The sequence below is a fragment of the Chanodichthys erythropterus genome, chromosome 4 (assembly GCF_024489055.1).
Source record: "Chanodichthys erythropterus isolate Z2021 chromosome 4, ASM2448905v1, whole genome shotgun sequence".
NCBI lineage: Eukaryota > Metazoa > Chordata > Actinopteri > Cypriniformes > Xenocyprididae > Chanodichthys > Chanodichthys erythropterus.
The window spans coordinates 33,877,722-33,897,492 of record NC_090224.1 but is presented as its reverse complement, the minus strand read 5'-3'; the positions used below and the strand labels follow the sequence as shown (position 1 = coordinate 33,897,492).

The 19,771-nt window shown below is 36.9% G+C and overlaps 1 protein-coding gene across 5 annotated transcripts in view; it reads right to left on the bottom strand.

The window, feature by feature from the left end:
• dnm3a (dynamin 3a) overlaps window positions 1-19,771 on the bottom strand; it is a 63,180-nt gene that overhangs the window by 11,209 nt on the left and 32,200 nt on the right. For 4 of the 5 annotated variants that reach the window (XM_067384806.1, XM_067384809.1, XM_067384804.1 and 1 more), the window contains 5 exons: window positions 15,696-15,805; window positions 9,439-9,550; window positions 7,236-7,400; window positions 4,451-4,686; window positions 3,277-3,432 (listed from right to left, as the gene is read on the bottom strand). In XM_067384806.1, the coding sequence (XP_067240907.1) occupies window positions 3,277-3,432; window positions 4,451-4,686; window positions 7,236-7,400; window positions 9,439-9,550; window positions 15,696-15,805 (779 nt within the window). Of the gene's footprint in view, window positions 1-3,276; window positions 3,433-4,450; window positions 4,687-7,235; window positions 7,401-9,438; window positions 9,551-15,695; window positions 15,806-19,771 lie in introns of those variants that run through there. The other variant, XM_067384807.1, reaches the window with a different exon arrangement.

Below are 19,771 nucleotides of genomic sequence, written 5' to 3'. Positions count from 1 at the left end.
ATAATGTATGTAATTTCATATTCAGTCATACACTTCATAACATATAGATATGGTACTGCATCGGTATAAATATAGTGGACATATAATTACTCATATATATATATATACACACATATACAGTATATACACACATATATAGAAATATATAATGTAATATATTTCTGATATTTCATAATTATTTACATTTTATATGTATCATATTTTCATAGCTAGTTAAAAATAGCACAAGCACACCTGCATGTACTGAAGTATTTAGCAAAGAGACTATCACAGTCAGAAGCAAAGCATGCTGGGAACTAAAAATCTGTTAACTCATTCCGTGAATGTGTGTATACAGTTTATTTACATTCACATATATATGTACACAATAAAGGAATATCACATGCAATGCTATTTTTGTCTTCATTTCTAAATATTTTTATATTTATCAATATAGTCATACATGGTCAATGCATATATTGCAGTATATTGAAAATTTAAGCACTAGTTTCCCATATGGAAATGTATGTAATAGATCGCATTATATTTTGCAGTATATTCCCATATATTTTTGTTACGTAAGGGCACATTCGGAAAAGAAACTGATGAGGTGGAACAACAAACTACTGTAGATGGTACAGTAGAACTACAACAATAGATGCCCGAGTTGATGAGATCTTTGAGTTCATGGATACCCGCAACTTTAGTTTAAACGAGTACAAAGATATTTGTATCGCTCATAACTGATAGTGCAGACACTGAACAAGAATTACTTGTCATTTAGATAGATAGGAAAGCTAATGGACACCTTTTTCCTGTTATCAAGGTGTGGTCGGATTTACTGTTGTTTGGTGAAATCCCGTCATTCCCACAGGAATCTGCATGATCAGGAGTTGGGTGCAATGGCATCAGTTGGGTATGTCAGGGTGTGGTGGCTGCCATACCTTGGCAGCCTGGTCAGGTCAACGGAAAGTAATATATTTTTATTGCAGGATTAACAGAGTTATATTACTGTGTAACATATAATTTGTCATTTTTTATTAAAAGAGAAGAGCAGGTAAATTAAAGCGATTGGGTTATTATCAAGCGGTAACCTCCCCCAGTTTCTCTTGAAGCCAATACAGAAGTGACTTAAACTGCAATTCATCGACTGGCCGCTAGAGACAGGCTCCAAAAGAGAGCAGAATCTCATTGACCCCATGTAAAAATGGCTAACTTTACAGCAGAAAAAAACATGTTTACAGCTGGTACAAATTGTGGTTTTGGTTTATATGCTAATTTTGGCCTTCATGACAACTCTGTGGGGGGTGAAGTTTTTTTTATAACCCTAACTGCATAATTAAGGGCGTGGTCACTTGAGTGACAGGTGAATTGCGCTACTTTCTGTGAGCCGTCACCTCAGCTAATTCCAGCCGCTGAACTTGGCATCTCTGCCCTGTTTGTGCTTTTTTTCGGGATTATTTTATACAATTATAAAATAATATTGCTTTCTGCGTTAATGGTCGAGACTCAAGACAGATGTATGTCTGTGTAGATGTGCACGCATGTGGCAAAGATACGTCATTGGCTAGAAGTTTTGTTTGTGAGATTTACTACAATGACAATGGCGGGAGGATATAAAACTCCAACAGCACTGCTTGGATATTATAATTAAAACTGCTGCATTTTGAAAAATTATACTTTGGACGCAGACTCAATTGTTTGTTAGATATATACATTCATTCAGAAGAAATGTGATGCAAACATTGGATAATATATCAATATTTCATGGATTTAACACTTTTGTGGACAAAAAGTACTGTTGTTTGTTTTTCAGTTGACGCTCATGGACATTTTACCCAAGTGCCACGAATTGGATTCAAACGGGAGTTTAAACACTTGTTGTTTGTGCCTAACTGACTGACAGCTTCAGTGATTATAACCGTGCGTTCACACCACCGCCGGTTAGAGCATCAACATTTGCCTTGGCCGCCCTGCCAACAACGCTGTACTGTTCATTCAAACCGCCGCCGGCGGGAGGGTTAAAGTAAATGACAAGTTGTGGCAACCAATCGGAATCCTCTCAAGCGAGGGCCTCTACATTCCGATTGGTTGCCGCCAAACTGCGTCATAGCTCATTACCATAAAGTTGACTTGATTTCAACTCTCCTCGACGCTCTCACCGTCCAAGACACACCGCGCCGCTCTCGCCGGAGCTCGCCACCGGCTCTCAATGAAAACGAATGACTTCCTGTCACTTTGACGCTCTCGCCGCCAGCGCTGTGAACACACTAAAGGACGCTTCCTTTACTTGCTTTCTATGTAATTTAATTCGCAGTTTAAAGAAAGTGTTTTGTTTGCTTTTCCTACATACCTCAGTACAAAGGTGACAAAAAAAACGATTTTTAAATTTTATAATAGTGATGTGATAATGTCTAAAAAAAAATTGCCAATAAGGGCTCCTCTGATGCCATCTACTGGTTATATTGTATTTTTTAAATTTTAAATTAAAAGTTTTTGTTTTTCATAATTGTTTTCCTACATCGCAAAACTTACAATCAGAGCTATATGTGATTAATTTTTGGACGCACCACACACACATTGTATTTTAAGGGGGACTGTTCGAGGGAGTAAGATTGAATGACGTCATCAGAGTCTGCCAAACCTCGGCTTTTGGTGAATTGACGACACTGGTTGGGTGTAAGGGTGAAAAAATTCCCCATGCAGATTTCACTCATAATTAAGACACAAATTTGTTGCTTTGACCAACATAAAGCTAGTTGGTATTAAAGTGACTTCAGTGTGAGCAGTGCTTCATACATTTCTTTGCTATTGACAGTGGACCCTTTTTTCTTTTGCTTTTTTTGCTGAATTTAATTTGACCACACCTTTATAGACCTCCTTGATTCATAAGCACTTATGAAAGTACAACATATATTCACAGAAGATGGAACCTGGGAAAGAGGAAACCACAAGTTCACCAAAGCTTTCAAGCTTGGAAAACTGTTGAAATACTGTTTAAAATGCTGTGAAGTTACAGGTCACTGAGTTCATTTAAAATATTCTGCCTATTTCAGTGCTGACGCACCTGATTCCACCCTAGTCACTGGGTACTTTATTAATCAAAGGTTTATTCAGCTGTGTTGTTGATGGAGAGAACACACATGAAATCCCCTTTCATGCAGTAGATAAACATTAGTTGATGAATCATGTTGTGGTATTCTGTCATGGCAGAAACTGAGTTTGTCGAAATGTACCAAGGCTTGTTCTGAAGCAGCTATGTGACTCCTGGTCCAGATCTGATTGGTGAATGTTTACCTGGGAACACCAGGAGGGACTCGTTTGGGGCGGCTGCTAGTGTTGGTGGTGTCTGTGCTGTTGGAGAGAGGTGGGTCCGGAGCTTCCAAGCGAACTGGTAGAGAAGGAGCAGCCGGTGCAGGGTGCTTCTTAGGGACACTATAACCTGGAGGAGACCTGAAAGAAAGAGAGAAAGAGAGAGTGAGAGAGAGTGAGACGAATGAAGGACTAACAGTTTGGGTGGGGTTAACCTTTCCATTATCTTTGTGGTCATTTGTGTTTACTGGATAAGTATTTTAAAGAATCATTTTGATTAAGACAGACTTTCTAATTAATGTTTCTGACTGATTTGTGAACTGGTTCAACAATTAACGGAAAAGAACCAACCAAAAAGACGGTCCAACTCACATTTTAGCATCCAACTTTCCATGACTTTTAATTTGTTATTAATCTCAATTAGTTTTATTTGGCCTGGAAAACAGAATTTCCATGATATTTCCTATAATCCTGGTGATTCACTCTGTGTTAGTGCCAACGGTCCACCATTAATTATGTGCTGGTTTAAAGGTCCACTGAAGTGCCTGGGGACACGCAGTATTATTAATTTATTCATATATTCATATATGAGTTGAAGTAATTTCCACTGAAACAGGAAGACACGGCGGGACATATTGAACAGCACCTCCCCTTTTTTAAAATAACAATAGTGTGCGCTCCGGCAGTTTGCATGACACTGATGCGAAACCAGACTTCATTCGTCCCAATGTAAAGCATATATAAACACTGTCTGAATTGTTCCCTATCCCCTATATAGTGCACTATGTGCCATTCACCATGTAGAATAGTACATGTGTGAACAAGTGACGGATTTCAGCCACAGCTTCAGCATCTATTTATAATGTAGTGGGGCGGGACGCTTTAGACTCTAGAGAGCATTTGATTGGACAGAAAATCTTGTGAGAAGCTGAAGTGCAGAGTGATGTCATCAAAATCATTCATCCATATTGGCGGAAGTGAGAGATTAATTTTTGAATGCTTATATCTTCTAAAGATGTTGTTTTGGAGCACACTAGCTTATAGATAACAGTAAGGATAACATATTCATACTAAAAGCCAACAAAAACTTTAAACGTGCTGGATGATGATGTGGGGTGATGATGGAGACACCTCGAACAGGAATGGAGAGGTGAGGTACCTTCGGTGTAGAGAGCCACTGTGCAGCCAGGAGTTATCCACAGGGGGTGGCAATGGGGTGGAGATGGTAGAGGTAGAGATGTCAGTGATGATGTTTAGAGCCTCCTTCAAGGCGGCGTGGGTGCGCAGCACCTCCTCTCTGTGCAGGGCTTGTTCAGGAGACTCATCCATCAGAGAATACTGATCTCCTGAAGAATACAATTGTGCCAGTAACTCAGAGTGGATAAACTCCTCTATCTAGAAAAAACAGAGAGATATATATATATATAAAAAAGACAGGACTTTAGGCAAAATGTATAAAAACATACACTGGGATGATGACATGATATCATATCTGTTGCCTAGAAAAAGCTGTTTATTTCTTCATTAGGATGGTTTTGAGATCACATGACTAGCTGAACAGCCAACTACTCACACATCATCCACACCAGTATGTGTAAAGGCCCATTTACACCAAGAGCGATAATTATAATGAGAACTATATTGGCATCCACACCAAGGGATGATAACGTCATGTTTATTAAATGCAAAGTCCCTTTAAGAGAAGTCGTTTGAATCTGTGGCCATCTTTGAAACGCCTCTCAGGCATGCAAGTGCAGCTCCCATCTCTTTGAATGGGGAAACATCAAATTCTCCAAATCTGTTTGTCAATCTTTCGATTAAATTTCATATTTGAAATCACCAATGAAATCTGACAAACTGTCTCATAAATCTTATTTCTGAATGCTCGCATTGTGACAAAAAACTGCATTTTTCAGGCTGGATCAAGCTAATGTGCATACACAGTCCTAAGTGCACATCTCTATAGGGAGCACACGTCTGACTGTTTCTATAGAAACCGGTGCTTCTAACCACTGCAGTGATGAGATGACTTTACCAACTGGCGATTGGCTCTTATTTAGAAGGCGGGACTTATTCTGCCATATTGCGCATTGAACTTTCTCCCATTCATAATAATATAAGTGCACCTTCTTTCTAAATACAGACCTGCAAACTCACAAGAGGTTAAAAAGGTGACAAACAAAATTGCTATATAGGGGGTTCTGGGGGCATCCTGCCCCAGGTGAAAATTTTTGTGATTTTAATACATAAACGAAACATTCTGGTGCACTCTGACAGGAAAATAAATGGAAAAGAGAAAAAAAATAATTATTAAAAAAAAAAATAATAATAATTTATTGACACTAGGGCTGGGCATTGACACAAATTTCACAATTGGATTCGATTTCAATTCAGAAGCTTGTGATTTGATTTTGATTTGATTACCTTCCATTCAATAATGATTAATTTGGGGCCTATCAGGTACTTGTACATGGCAAATTTCCTCAAAGAAAAAAAATATCTCTCAACTAATGCTGTAAACTATACAGGGAACCACGGTTGGTACATCATTATATTATTAAAGGTTAAAATGATTTGATTTGTAAGCTACTTACATATGAATTACACATAAGGAAGTTTTTATATTAACGTTATAATACATTTATAATGACAGTTATGTTTTCTATTCGATTTTAGGCTATATAAACAGTGGCTGTCATAAAATGGATTTATTCAAATATACAGTACATTCAAAATTGAAGCACAGGTTAAGTACAAACACAATGAATATGCAATAGCCTATAGTGCATATATTTAGCAAAATGCTCCTCTCGGAGTTCATTTTTGTAGCTGACTAATGAGTTTTGGACAGTGAATGGCTTTTCTGAGTTGACATTTCTACAATCTATTTTATTGATGTCTTTTCGCGGTTGAAACACTGATTGACTGACTGATTACATGTGATAAAAAACTTTTATGATCTACACAATTCACATAAATGACATTTTGATTCAAAACAGCGAATTTCTCTGAAAAGCGACTAGTTTACAGGGATGTATATGAAGTCTTTGATATAAATGCTACAGGCATTTATGTTGCCTGTAGCTTTAAATGTTCAAGCTCTTGAAAGTCCGGTGGATCCTGATTGGCAGTAAATGTTTTTATCATTTATCAGTTGGAAAAAAAAAATAGTTCTGAAAGTGATACCAATGATATTGTTCATTTTTGTCATATTTGTGGTGTGGAGTTTGCTATTCTCCGAGAATTAGAACAATTACTAAAACTTATAAACTTAAATAGATATTGTTTTAGTTATCATCCTTGGTGTGATCCTTGGTTAATTCAAGTCCAAATTCAAGTGCAAAATAGTTTTGTAAAATACCTAAATATAAAGTTAATAATAAATATAATATAAATATACTATAATAATAAATATAATACAAATATACCGTTCAGTATTTAGACATTTAAAAACTTTGTACTGTTTATAGTATTTTAGAAGTAGAATATTTTTATTGTTTTTTTTTTTTTTGTTTTTTTTTTAAATAGACATGCTAAACATTACATAAGCTGTAAAACAAGTTTCCCTGTGGGAAGACCTAATGTTACCAGCTAGTGGTTCAACGGATCACAAAACTCACGGTTCGGATCATATTACGGTTATTAAGTCACGGAACGGATCATTTTCTGGATCAGCACAAAAAAAAATTGGGGGGTGGGGGTAACTTTGCATTTATTACTTAGCCCACTTTAACTACTCCGATACCACAGCAGAAACTACTAGCCTAACTAATACATGAACAGACTGTTATTATAAAATACACATTTACGAATAAACACATGTCTCTTCATCTTACATAAAAACTACTTGGGTAGGTATTTTAAAACAACTGTATTCGATCTGATTTCATTGTTTGCCTTTTGTATTGGATGTTATGTCAGTGTTAGATGCAAAGGGCACAAACATTGTTGATGACCAGGTGCATGATAGTCTTGGGCATCAGGTCTCGGATGCTTTTGTAGACGATGCTCATGTATGAGTCCACCAGGTTGCGGATAGTCTCGACCTGACGCTCTAGCTGAGGGTCCATGGAGAAGCTCTCCGCATGGCCTGGACCCTCTCCATCCACCTGAGCAATCAGAAAAAAGACACTTGAAGATGTGGGCAAATCTGGATGGGAAAGGTACAATCAGCGTAGAGGGATGAAAAAGATGTTTCAGAGGGCAATGAGTGTGCATACACGAAGAGAACTAGGCAGGGAAAAAGAGATGTTGGGGAATAAAAAGACGAGAAGCAAGAAAATAACGAGTTTTGCTTCAGTGACTCTCGGAGGGGGTGTGGTTGACTTCTGTCAAAGCAAATTATGGGGAACCCTGACAGAACTGTGACATCACTCAACATGTAGCTCCAAAGCATACATAAAGACAGAAAGAGGGGGATGGAGGGGAGCATGAAGGGAAAAAAAGCATTGGAGCTGATTAGAAACAGAGCTCAGAGCCCCCTCCCTCGCTGATCCTCCATGGTGTGACACAAGAGCTGAGGAATGCAGCAGAGCTCCTGACCCCAGAGCACAGCCACCATGAAGCCTGCAGCCGTAGAGTCACACACACATGCTACAGGAGTGAGAGCTATCCGAACAACAGTCCACTAAATTATTAGAAGGCCTCGATGGAATCTACCTTTTATGTGCTGATTTTAGGGTAAAATCTGTAGAACTCTGAGCAATAAAATGTGAAATGTGTTAAACATTTATGAACGCCAGGCGCTCCAGTTCTTCAGAAATACGTTTCTCGGCATCTATGTGTATAGATACCGTGTGGGCCTGGTTATTATGTTGATGTATATCTCTGCACATTTCTTGAAAAAATGCAGCTTGTAAAGAATAGGTAAAGAAGACATTAAAAATAAAGGATCTTCTATAGGTTATTTGAAATGCTTAAAGGCATAGTTCAACCAAAAATGGAAAAAAATGGAAATACTCACAAATGAAGATATTTGTAATTTGATATTTGATGCTTCAAAAAGTTCATTAAGACATTGTAAAAGTGATCCACATGAAACGAGTGGTTTGATCCAAGTCTTCTGAAGAGACACAATCGCTTTATATGATGACCAGATATAATTTAGGCTTTTATTCACATATAAATATTGATCAACACCCATACATAGAGCACATCAAATATGGTAAATGAAAGCTCAAACGTGCTTGCTTGATGTACAAGAACCATTTATGTACAGTTGAGCTTCGGTTTACCATATTTGATGCGTTCTATGTCTTCAGAAGACTTGGAATAAACCACTTAATTCTCATGGATTTCATATACAATGTCTTCATGAACTTTATGAAGCATCAAAGTTTTGCTGGAATTGATCTTTCTGGAAGAAATCTCTCAGGTTTCATTAAAAATGTTTTCATTTATGTTTTGAAGAGGAAAGAAAGTCCTATTGGTTTGGAACGACATGAGGTTGAGTAATTAATGACAGAATTTTCATTTGTGGGTGAACTGTGCCTTAAAGGTTCAATAAAGGGTTCCTGAGTTAGTCATTTGACTCTTTGGAAATTGCCAAATGCTGATGCTTTTATATAGGTTCTTCAGATTAGCTTATTGGTTTCTGGGTATTCTGTCATCATTTACTGTTGATCCTACGTCGTTATAAACGCTGTTGCTTTCGGTATATGGAACATAAAAAGAGAAGTTTGAAGGCATGATGTTCACACTAATCTTTTCCTACTGTTTTATGAATACTACAAATTCGGACACACTACTCATTTCACATACTGTTAATATCTACAATGTTGTAGGGAAGTAGGCATATTCAGACGCAGGGTTGGAATATGACACATAAGACATATATACTACTTCTGGTGTATGGAAAAGAGTAGCATGAACTTTCTTAAGAACTTCTCATTTTGTATTCCAAGAAAGAAAAAGTCATGGGGTGACAAAAAATGTGACTTTTTTTTAACTATTCATTTAAAGCACTAACACATGGTGTTGGTTTTGTAAAGAACTAAGGAATAAAAAAGTTGAGAGTGGAGCTTATAAATTTTGACATGGCATCTGGCTATAAAGCCCTTTTTGGTTTAAACTGAAACCTTTATTTTGAAGCATTAGGCCACAGGGTTTAGCGTACAGGTACAGAAGCCAATGGGTTCCTGTGCTTACTGTGGTTTTCTCTGGGTAAACCCCAGCTCGCAGCAGAGAGGCCTTCCAGCTGTCCACTTCATCCTGAGTGTCACAGGCCAGCTCCAGATGCCTGTAGTCCTTATACACGTTCCTACAGGGAAAGTAATCTGTCGTTAGCCGGTTCCCATGGCAGCACGTACACTCTCGCACAAACAAGCGTAGCAAAACCCTCTCTCACTCACACATATCATCTGTCCAAAACCACAAACCCCAGACCACCCCTTCTGCCCTGTTTGAAATGAAAATCCATTCAAACTTTCCAATATGATTGTTTTTTTCCCCCCAAGTTTTGTCCTATCTCACCTTTTTTATCCGTCATTCCATCTTTTACTTTTGTCTCGTATACCCACTCTCTCTCCCACTTTTTTTTCCCGCTCGCTCCGAGAAAGGCAGGAATCTGGAGCCCATCTCTCTCCATCTGTTCCACATTCCCCCTAATTATACTGTTGTTCCTCTCCTCCTTTTGTTTCCCTCTTATTTCTCTCTCTTTTTGTGGCTATTGTTTCTCTGTTGTGCCTGTGGGGTAAGAGGCTTAAAGTATAACGTACAACGTGTATTTGATTTAGTCTGCGGTTGATAAGAACACAGCTACAAGAAGGTGGCCTAAGACCGGGTCAATTCGGACACACATACTCTGAGACAAACCACACCAAAGCAACCACATTCTCACATGCTTCAATCTCATAAAACTCAGCTACAAAACACAGTTTTTGCAAGCACAGATATGACTCATTGCTACTAATTGCTATAACTGAGAAATCATTTCTTATAACCGCTTAGTCCAGAAGTTTACGTATATGACTGCATATGTCAAGCGATGCAAGCATCCAAACATCATTTGTTTGCAGACCCTCCTAATAAGGCGTAATGTGTGGAATACTGTTTTGCGGTTAAACGATTCATAATTCATTGGTAGTTCATGATATTTACGACAGGATAACTGCGGCGCTTGTGAATGTACTGAACTTTATTTGCCATTCCAAAACCACAAAGTACGGCTCTGACTTTTAAAAGGATTTAGACTTAAAAATTGAGTATGCGCAACATAAACAAAACAATCTGTGTTCATCCAAAAATAATATTTGGCTACGTTTACGAGACTTATTATTGACTTTTTTTCTCGAACTGAAGCTTAGATCATGTTCCAAAGTCTTAGTTGCATGCAGTGTTATTTCAGTATTACTTCTATACTATTATAGTATTTTTTTTTTTTAATAAATTGTTTTTAGTTTTCATTTTAATTTTATGTTAAGCTTTGGTTATGTGCTTTTTGTATTTTTTGACAGTTTTTTTTTTTTTTTAGGAATTTATTGCAGTTTTAATTATAAATGGTTTATCCGTGCACATCATTATTTTTTCACAATTCATGTGACATAATCTTTAATGAAAATAACATGACATCTCTTAAACAGACCTTAATCAGGGTTGTGCCATACCAAGTTTTGAATGAAAATGAGGCTGTGAGGGATAGAATTCAGTGCGTTCAATGTATTGTACTGTTTAATAACTGATGAAACGTCTTTCTGGGAAAAAAAAAAAACTTTCAACAGACAAAAAGTCCATAAAACAGTTTTGAAAACTATGTGATACTAGAGCCCTTATACAGTGCCCTATTTTATGCAAACCTGTAATAATTAAATGACACAAGTATACTTTATGTATTTAATCTCACTTTATTAACCAATGTCTTTGCTGCTCACCTTCAATGATCCAAATCAACTAGTGATGTTCGGTTCTTGAACGAATCGTTCTTTTGAACTGGTTGAAACCGTAGTTGAGCCAGTTCTCTAATCAAACTGAATCAAACTTTAGTTCTGGGTTGATGATGCAAGACACACAAGCCGAAGTAGCATGTCCGACTCAAAAAGAACCGAATGAGCTGGTTCAACCAGCTGTTGAAGTTTACCGAGGATTACCGAGGAGTCTGATGAGTGAGTGGACGATACAATGCAAGCCTGAGGCACGTACTGGAAATATGCTTATTATGACTGCTGTTATAACATTTTATTTAAACCTGCAAAAACCTTTTTTTTTTGAGAGATGTAAATAATTTTTACTCTGGTTTATTATACATGCAGATTATATTTTAAATTGTTAAGCGAAATCAATGAGTTTATTCTTTCTATACTTTAGACATGTAGAACATATCCGTGTTTGTGCATCAAATGTGTGTTGTAGTTGCAAATCTTATCCAAGATGTAGGCTACTCAATATTGGTCAATATTAAGACATAAAGGATCCGTGAATGAAACTGTGACCATAAACTCCACTGACACAAATGACTTTATTTGAACGTTTCATTGACATTGAACATGATACTGAGTTGTTAGAAAAGAAATGCATAGTGGCATCATAGCATGATGACATCAGGAACCTATGAATCGGATTTTTGAACCAGTTCACGGAAATTAATTGGACTTTGCATCACTAAAATCAACCATACTAATAAGCAAAAAGTACTTTATATTAGATTTAGAAATTAGAGTGTTTAGCTTCCTCTTCCCATATCCTATTCTTCTGTAATCCAGAATAGCAGCACAGCTGAAAGGTTTGTCTGAGCTGCGCCCCCTACTGTACTGGTGTAAATATGCATTTCCTTCAGCATGAAGCTTATTCTTTTTTTGCTGATATTAAAAAACAAACAAGCAAGTCCAGCCCAGGTGAGAAAAAGTAACGCAACACATTACATTTCATAAAAAGTAACTAAGTAATGCAATTAGTTACTTTTTTAGGGAGTAATGCAATATTGTAATGCATTACTTTTAAAAGTGACTTTCCCCAAGTCTATCCCTCACAGCCTTGTTTCCATCTGTGCTAAATTCAATATGTTGTCTATAGCAAACAACAATGATCTAATCAATTCCCAAAATAAAAAAATTCAGTTTACGTTTTAAGTTTTTTATCAAATATTATATTTTATTTTTGGCTTTATTTTAATTAACGAAAATGATTTTTAATAGTTTAGTTTTTGTTTTAGTTAACCATCACAATGCTGGATACATGTTAAACATGTTATGTTTACATCCATCAGTTTTTAAAAGCAAAACTCACATTTACTGTAATGCACTTACAATGGAAGTCTATGAGGAGGGGTTTCCTTTTTTTTAAATGCTGTAAAAACTACTTTTGTTTGTTTTTACAAACTGATGAGCAGGTTGTAATTATTGTCTGCGGTAATCGTTTCAGATGTCTTAGCTTATGTTAAACCCAAAGCATTCCTTTAATCACAGTCCTGAGTGAGTCCAGAACCGCACATAACTACTCGCCGTCACATATGAACCCGGATGTAATGCACAAAGACGCAAAAAAAGTGGAAGAAAGTAGGCCAAAAAGCTTTTTGCTTTTTTCATGTGCACTTCTCACGTGTGTTCTTTCCCCGTCCCATGCCAGACTGGTGTCACCGCTGTGACAAAAACGACATCTACCGTCTGACATCACCGGTCGCTCTGACACTATAGGGAGTTGGTGGGTGTGAAGGGCATAGTATGAATCATTAGATCATGAGTGCATGTGTTTAAAAGAGTAAGAGAGAAGAAAAGGGGATTTTTCAGAGTGCTGGGTGGTATGTTTCTGCTGGTGAGCGGGAATGAGTGTGGAGTTTATGAGAGCTTGAATATCTTTATACAGAGTGCTTGAAGTGATGGATGTGTGTGTGTGAGAGAGAGAGTGTGTGTGTGAGAGAGCATCTGATTGATTGTGGTGCAGCCTTGGGTGTGTTTACAATAGTCTGCCATGCCTCTCTCAGTGTCAAAGATGTGTGTGTGTGTGTGTGCACGCTCACCGCAGCATACCAACATCTCTCCAATTAAGCAGCTAATCAATCCCAGACACACCCGCACTCAAAATGAAAGAGGCTGCGCTTGTAGAGACAGAATGTCAGAGACTGAGAGAAAAAGAGGATAGGGAGGGACATTGAAGTAAAGACAGGCCAGGAATGTGTCAAAGTGTGTCCTACTGCGCCCCCTGTTCCCGTCCTGCTCTTTGTGAAGTATTACTGTGAAGTTAGATTGTGTTTATGTTAGAAAAAATAAAGGTGCGCATGTGAAATGGAGTTATATGTCCCTGTACAAGGGCATGTGGATGTGTGTGCAAGTGTGTGTGCCGTGACCACCAGATGTGAATCCACTGCACCCTCCTTGAGACAATTTTCATTTCAAAGCAAAATCGACAGTCTTGGATCGGTTAGTTTGACATGCTCTCTGACTGACCATAGATTGCCTCTGAAGTGAATCTCAGGCTTCTGACATTTAACTATTATTATACAGTTGTATGGAGCAGGATTTTGGACCAATGAGATTTCATCACAGGCGGGGCTACCCGAGTACGACGCTACAGAAATAGAAACCAAGTTACTGACAAAATGTCCCGTCACTCTTCACAGCTGAATAGCACAGCGACTCTTAAAACCTCTTCTTATATTTATCACTTCTGGTAATGACACGGGGTAACAGACAAGAAACTCTGAGAAAGCCTCCATTAGAAAGCAGCCAGGAGCTCAGAGTACAAATTGCATCAGACACTGGTTGTGGCATGGAGGAACATATTAAAAGAGGAGAAGAGAGCTCTAAATAACTGATTAATATTCCAGACATTGTAGAATGGAATGTGTGTGTGTGTGTGTGTTTGTGTGTGTACAAGAGAGAGAGAAGAGAGAAAATATGAAATACCTCTAATAGAATAACTCTACAATAATAACTAATTTCTACATTTCCTAAAGAAAATGTGAGTGGTGCTTGCCAGTGCAAAAATTGCCGCCAGGATGGCGTCCCTCATACATTTCACTGTCCACCAGACAATTAATTTTAATGGCTGGGATCTCAAAACACACTTGTCACATGCTGAGAGTTGAACTCTCTTTTAGCTGTGTGGGGTTTGTCTATAACAGGCATCCTCAAATATAGCGGACCGCTTGGTTCCAACCGAACCACGAGACATAATGACAACGGTAGCACCATTTTGCCGTTTCTAGTTAAATTGAGCAACACGTCAAAACAAAGGAGCGGTTCACACCACATGCGCTCAGGGTAGTTTATGGTGATGATCTTTCGGTGCTATATCCTCTAATATTTTTATCTAGAGCCAAACAGGTTTCATTCAAGTTTTTTCAGTGCACGTTGCTTCTCTCCCCCGCTAAAGATGTTAAAAGCGCCACATTAAGAGCTCCAGATGCTGCAGTTATTTTAACAACAGTAGTACTAGCAGCAACAAGGTGAGCAGTAAAATAGATGGATATTTCACTAAAACGCTGCAGAAAACAAGACTGCATCAAATATAGTTAATTTATAGTTATAGAATTTATACTTGACAAGATGTTTTTTGTTCTACATTTAGTGGTAACACTTTACAATAAGGTTCATTAGTTAAAAATTAGTATTTGAACTAACCATGAGCATTACATTTGTTACTGTATTTACCTATCTTTGTTAACGTTAGTTAATGAAAATACAGTTGTTCATTGTTTGTTCATGTTAGTTCACAGTGCATTACCTAAAGTTAACAAGATTTTAATAATGTATTAGTAAATGTTGAATTTAACATTAACAAAGATTAATAAATGCTCCATAAGTGCAGTTCATTATTAGTTCATGCATGAACCTTATTGTAAAGTGTTACCCATTTATCATTATAAATCAGCATGTTAAGAGCATTTTATAATAAACAATGTTAGAACTAGGATAATTATATGTAGATGGCAAAGAAATTTCAAACTTAAACTTCAGTTAACTGTGTTTTCTGCTCATAATGAGGGCATTTTGATTATGTACATTGTTTGTTTGCTTTTTAGTAGAACCCTGAACCACCGTGCAGTATCTTTTCTGTCACATGGCCTTCTGCTTTACATATGTAGGCTATCTAAATGTAAAAATAATAATAGCTTTATAAAACATCGGTTAATATTCATATCTAATTATGCTCAACTGATGAAATGTTTTATAGAAAAATTCTCAGATGCCAGTACTTTGGCTCTGAGGGCCAAATATCCTCATCTTTGATGACTATTTTGACTGTTTTTTGTTTTGTGACTTCTATTACAAAGCAGTACTGGAGCCCAATAAGGAAATTTAGAGACTAACTTTTTGGAACTTTAATTAAATACCCCTGGTCTATAATATACATCTATTTCATATGTACTTCATCTAGTGTGTTTGATCTTTACATCATTTAAAAGAAGATTATGTTCTCTGAAAAAACATATTCTCTTTTGAAGTATATACTGTATAGGTGGTGTCACTGACCTTTGCTCTGTGTTAAAGATGGCAAAGACATGTTTGCTGGACATGAAGCCCTTTTCTATGTCCCGCACCTTCAGGTTGTCCAGAGGAAGCATGTATTTCTTCTCTTTTTCCTAGAAAATGAGACAATGGACATCTTAAGACTTAGTGAGCTGCCTACCTAGACAGCAATTCTGGGAACCTTTTTTAGCATTCAAACATGGCATAGTTTTGAGAAGCAGATCTTAGTAAGCTTCTTAGTTTCTCAAAATTGGTGTTAAAGAAATAGGTTACCCAAACAAGAAAAGTTTGTCCTCGTTTACTTTTACTCATGTTGGTCAAAACCCAAGTGACTTCTATGGGACACAAAAGAAGAAATTCTTAAAGGTGCCGTAGAACACATTTTCAAAAGATGTAATATAAGTCTAAGGTGTCCCCTGAATGTGTCTGTGAAGTTTCAGCTCAAAATACCCCATAGATTTTTTATTAATTTTTTTAACTGCCTATTTTGAGGCATCATTAAATATGCGACGATTCAGGCTGCGGCCCCTTTAAATTCTTGTGCTCCCCGCCCCCGAGCTCGCGACTGCCTTAAACAGCATAAACAAAGTTCACACAGCTAATAATACCCTCAAAATGGATCTTTACAAAGTGTTCGTCATGCAGCATGTCTAATCGCGTAAGTATAGTATTTATTTGGATGTTTACATTTGATTCTGAATTAGTTTGATAGTGCTCCGTGGCTAAAGCTAACATTACACACTGTTGGAGAGATTTACAAAGAATGAAGTTGTGTTTATGAATTATACAGACTGCAAGTGTTCAATAATGAAAATAGCGACAGCTCTTGTCTCTGTGAATACAGTAAGAAACGATGGTAACTTTAACCACATTTAACAGTACATTAGCAACATGCTAATGAAACATTTAGAAAGACAATTTACAAAAAAAACAAAACTATCATGTAATCATGGATCATGTCAGTTATTATTGCTCCATCTGCCAATTTTCGCTATTGTCCTTGCTTGCTTACCTAGTCTGATGATTCAGCTGTGCACATCCAGACGTTCTGCCCTTGTGTAATGCCTCGATCATGGGCTGGCATATGCAAATATTGGGGTCATACATATTAATGATCCCGACTGTTACAGTTTGAGATTCTCCTGTTCTTCAGAGGTCTTTTAAACAAATCAAATTTACATAAGAAGGAGGAAACAATGGTGTTTGAGACTCACTGTATGTCACTTCCATGTACTAAACTCTTGTTATTCAACTATGCCAAGGTAAATTCAATTTTCCATTCTACGGCACCTTTAAGTTGTACTGTTTGCTCTTTTTCATTCAATTAAAATGAATTGGGACTGGAGATTTCCAGCTTCAAAACTGTCACAAATTTCAAGTCATCATTTACTGATAATCTTTCCCACTAGTGAACTGTTAACCATCAGTGAGTAAAACTTGAGAACTGGATCAGTCCAATTCATGAACAAATCATTCTTATCAGTTTTGTGAACAAGATCATCCAATTAATTAAATGCATCTGTTTCAAAAGAACAATTTGTTCTGGAATCAGACATTTCTTGTAAACCTATAAAAATGGAAGCAAGATCAAGGCTTTCACTGCTCTTAAGTTGTTAGCAAGATGTATGAACCACTTTTATAGTGTTTTGCATCCTTTTTGAAGCTCGAAAGCTTCTGTCCCTATTCATTGCAATTGCATGGAAAAGAGTGACAGGGACATTCTTCCTTTCTGTTCCACAGAAGAAAGAAAATACAGGTTTGGAACAACAGGGTGAACAAATAATGACAGAATATTTATTTTTGGCTGAACAATTTCTTTATCTGAATCTCTAAAATGGTGTGAACTAGTAAAAATGACTATAAGGAAGAAAGCCAAGAGTGTAGAAACAAAGGAAGAATTGACTGTAGATCCATGTGATCATCCTCAGGATGGCTTCAGGCCCAGGACAAATAAATAAATAAATAAAACGTGCACATGAGTGATGCCACTAGTTTTCACTCTTTGAGTAAAGGATTGAAAAAGAAAGAAGAAAAAAGAATGAAAGAGGAATTGAGAGATAGAGTGTGAGGGCCCACATGTGGAAGTCATTATTCGGACCAAGGCTCTAAAACACAACATTTCTTCTGAAAAAAAAGAGAAAAAAAGAAAAGAAAAAGAGCTCCCCCTCTCCACCTCTCTCCTCCCTCTGTCTGTACAGGAGGGGCTGGGGTCTCAGGAAACGGCTTGGATTACATTGCAAATAATGGAACGGAGATGTGGGAAAGAAAGAGAGGAACAAGGGATGAAAGTGTGAGGGGAAACACTCTAAAAAGAGTAAAAATGAAAAACAGAAGGGGAAAAGAAAAGCCATATGAAGCCAGTATCAGTGATTGAGTCTGACGGAGTGACTGTGTAGGAATTTTTGGAAATTCAAGTATTTTCTGCAAATCAGCTAGACCATCTAACATCTAGTGCTTTGTGACTTAAAGGAATATTTCACCTAAAAAAATCTGTCATCGTCTATTCACGTAAATCCAATGCCAAAACCTGACAGTAGCTATGTTCCATCCAAAGTTGCAAATTTAAACATTCGCATAAAACATTTGCGAATAAAGTTTCCATCCAGTGAGCCAAAGAGAACAAAAATCGTCACTTCCTGATAAACTGGCGCCCAGTATCACTAAGAAAAACGTTTGGTTGCTGCAGTAGGAGAAGCCACTATGGGTCTTTTTCGTAATAAATTACTTGATGAAGATAAAACGCAATGAAACGCAATAAACACAGTCATGTCATCTTGCATTCAGAGGCAGATGGGAACACAGTCATGTTCTGGGACAGTTTTGGGAGTTGCAGAAAAATTTTGATGACAGTCTTTGGCTAAGGCATTTCATAATAACTAAAACAACATTTCAGATGCTGTGCAGTGAGATCGGTCCACTGGCTAGTCCAGTTATGCCATCCCATTGTGCAAAGACTTTTTTTTATTACACATTGATGAATTTATTTGGTAAATGTGTTCCAATCATAGTTTATGTGCATGTTTTCTTATCTTATAAAAATATATCTGCCTCAATTGAGTACATTTGTTTTTTTATGTGCATTTTTAGAATTTATGCACATCTTGGCGTGAGTTTTTTAATGCAATATCCCAAAATGCGCATAAAAAAGGTGGATGGAAATATAGCTAATGTTGAAGAATCATTACACAATTTACCATTCAACAACAGTTCATAGTGAGCAAGAGCTGACAAATACGGAACCCCACACATGGCATGCAAGAAAAAATTTACTATTTTGTTCCCTCAATTTGCTAAATTGTGCGCACGATTTACCATGTCGTTCACTTGATTTATAAATCGTGTGCACAATTTAGCAAATCAAGGAAACTAATTAGTAAATCATGCACACAATTTACTATTTCGTTCCCCAGATTTGCTAAATTGTGCACACAATTTACTATTTTGTTCTCCAGATTTGCTATATCATGCACACAATGTACTAATTTGTTTTCTTCGATTTATAAATCGTGTGTACAATTTAGCAAATTGAGGGAAGAATTAGTAAATCGTGCGAACGATTAGCCTACTATTTTTTCCCTGCATTTCATGTGCAGGGCTCCATAGACAAGTACCAAAAAGAACAAAAAAGCACTATAAAAGTTTCATAAAAGTAACTTCTTATGTGCTACCTTTTAAGTGTTTTGAAGCCATTTGTGTAACAGACTGAAATTGAATGAACTACACTACCGTTTGGTGTCAGTTAGATTTTTAAACTGATCAAAAGTGACAGTAACTACATTTATAATGTTATAAACGATTTTTGTTTTAAATAAATACTATTCTTCAAAAAAAAAAAATCATGGTTTCCACAAAAATATTAAGCAGCACAACTGTTTTCAACATTGATAATAAAATGTTTCTTGACCAGCAAATCAGCCTATTAGAATGATTTCTGAAGGATCATGTGACACTGAAAACTGGAGTAATGATTCTTTGTCATCGCAGGAATAAATTACATGTTAAAACATATTAAATTACAATTGTAATAACATTTCACAACGTTTCTGGTGCTTGACAGCCCCTGCTCACTACAAACTGTC